At 38.7% G+C, this 2,674-nt stretch overlaps 1 protein-coding gene across 1 annotated transcript; it reads right to left on the minus strand.

The window, feature by feature from the left end:
* Window positions 1-137: 137 nt before the first annotated feature.
* On the minus strand, window positions 138-2,466 carry LOC102304275 (major histocompatibility complex class I-related gene protein). The gene is made up of 3 exons (XM_005951612.3): window positions 2,383-2,466; window positions 1,228-1,534; window positions 138-634 (listed from the first exon to the last, which is right to left on the minus strand). Exons 1-3 carry the CDS (start codon window positions 2,464-2,466, stop codon window positions 273-275), a joined length of 753 nt encoding a protein of 250 aa, XP_005951674.2. The 3' UTR covers window positions 138-272.
* Window positions 2,467-2,674: the final 208 nt, after the last annotated feature.

Raw genomic sequence — 2,674 nt, forward strand, 5'->3', positions numbered from 1 at the left:
GCCTTGGTGTTCCCCCGGATAAGCTGGAGGAGGTGGCTGGGGAGAGGGAGGTCTGGGCCTCTTTGCTTAGGCTGCTGCCCCCGCGACCCGGCCTCGGATAAAGCGGATGAAGATGGATGGATGGATGGATGGGATGGATTGACATTTTTATAAACCATTCATAAAAAATATTCCTCTTCTCTTATGTCTTATTCTCACAGAAACAACTACTATTCTCGAGGTCTAAACCAAAACGTGACAAACATGCATGTCATTATAGGCAATCCTCAGTATCAGCAAACAAAATGAATTAAATCTTTTTTCTCACCATCATTAAGAATTTTGTTTGTCCCCGAGTTGGTTTTGATCACTGTTACATTCATTTTGGTGACAATTTTGTCCCTAACGTCAGACAGCTGAAACACACAGTCGTATCTTCTCCAGTCTTCGGGTATGAATGATGAAACATTTACATCAACAGTCATCTGGAAGGTTCCATCATTGTTGGGGAGTATTTCTCCACAATCCACACCTTCATGAATCTCATCTTCATCTTTCCTCCAGAACATCTTGGCTCTGTCAGGGTAGAAACCTGTAGCGTGGCAACTGACTGGAGAGGAAGGAGTCTTCTGAAGGAGAGACACTGAGGGAAGAACTGCGGGGAGAGAACGTGGGAAAGATGAACAAAGAAAATTGAGGCAAAGAGGTGAGAATTGGTGGAAGGGTTTGTGGAAATAGAGAATGATGAGTAAGGAAAAATAGGTAAAGAAAGAAAATAACAACAAAGATGGGAAATTCAGTAAGGAGATAGCCAGAAAAATCTGTGCCACCTCTGGCCTCCATCCTCCTGCTTGGTGGAAGGGACTCAAGGAAAACAAAATGAAATCCCATTTTTGTCTCCAACTTCCAGTTGTCTCCACCATATGAAAAAATGACTAAACAACTGGTGTACTTCATGTAGAAATGCAAAGATACATAAATCACATAAACAGTTGCTTTATAGAATTAACATTATAACCATCTATTAATATAACACAGATGCACCTCATAAACTTTCTTTTAATCTTATCTCCCAGTTCTCATTCTGCAGTGGTCACTTGGTATTATGTTTTATAGCATTATAGTTCTCAGTGTAACTAGGAAATTAAATTTTCCTGTAAAAATGACAAAATAAGCCTGCAGAAAAAAATGAATCATGAAATAAACATTATTGCATCCATGAATCTGTACCAGATCATGTGATTATACCTGTTCTCTGCAGTGAGCTTTTCCCATACTCCACATACATCTTCAGCAACTCTGGACAAATCTCAGTGAGTAAGATTACAGTGTCTTTATTTATAGTTGTGTCAGCATTCCAAGTCTGTTTGATAATATCAGCCTCTGGTTTCAGTGCAATCCATCTCAGTGTCTTCAGTTTAAATTCAAGAAAGTCTTCTCCGTTATACCCAAACTTTAAAAAGCTTGTCACCTCGCCAGTGTTTTCATCCCATTCACAGCCATCTAGTCTCTGCAAAATGTGGACACCTGAAGAGAGAAAGGATGAAAACAGGAACTATGTTAGTTTTCAATGTGTCCAATGTGCTTGTGTTGTTGCTCATAATTTGAGTCAGTTAACTGTCAACCTCTTAATTTTAAGAGTAATAAAACATAACAAGAAAGCGGCAACATTTAAAAGTAGACCTGATGTGATTACTCAAGATTAAAAGAAAAGAAAAACAAGTGAACAAATGTCAGAAACTAATTTATCCCACTCATCTGATAGGCATCTAGGTTGTAAACTATTGTAAGCAATCAAATTGTTAAGATAAAATATTTCAGTGGGACACAATATTTTATTAAACCAAGACTCATGCAATATGTGTCGATCGAGGTACACGGTCGACATGAACACTACTGGTCAAAAGTTTTAGAACACCCCAATTTTTCCACTTATTTATTGCAATTCAAGTCATTCACGTTCAATGAATAGATTGAAATGGTACAAAGCTAAGTGGTGAACTGCCAGAGGTTAAAAAAAAGGTAAGGTTACCCAAAACTGAAAAATATTGTACGTTTCAGAATTATACAAAAAGGCCTTTTTTAGGGAACACAAAATGGGTCAACAATTTAAAGCTGTTAGAGGTTGATTGAGTCTTGAAAGCTGGTGTAGCTAAATCCTACAGGTTCGAGCTTTTCTGGATTACTTACAACCCCCTCAGTCTAAATAAGGGTACCATATCCTTGTGAGCATCAGTTGAACAGTATTGTACTGCAGAAAGTAGTTTGTTGCTATAAAAATGGCCAGAAAAAGGCAATTAACAATGGAAGAGAGACAGACCACCATAACAATTAAAAATGTAGGTCTTTACTACAGAGAAATTGCAAGAAAGTCAAGGTGTCAGTGAGTATAGTTTCCTTCACCATCAATAGGCACTCAGAAACTGGGGCTAACCCTAACATGAAGAGGTATGGCACAGCCAAAGCCACATCCGAATCACAGAACATGTTTCTGAGACTTAACTGTTAGCATTATAGGTGGCTCACACGACAACATCTTCAAAAACAATCTAACAGTGGTCATAGTAAGCAAGTCTCAGTCAACTGTGAAGAGAAGACTTCGAGCTGCAGGTTTGACAGGAAGAGTTGCAAGAAAGCCACCGCTAAAATGTCAGAATAAGACAAAGAGACTTGCCTGGGGTATGAAACACCACCA

This window comes from Haplochromis burtoni, unplaced genomic scaffold, assembly GCF_018398535.1.
Source record: "Haplochromis burtoni strain Fernald_Lab_line unplaced genomic scaffold, NCSU_Asbu1 Contig_1078, whole genome shotgun sequence".
In the NCBI taxonomy this organism is placed as follows: domain Eukaryota; kingdom Metazoa; phylum Chordata; class Actinopteri; order Cichliformes; family Cichlidae; genus Haplochromis; species Haplochromis burtoni.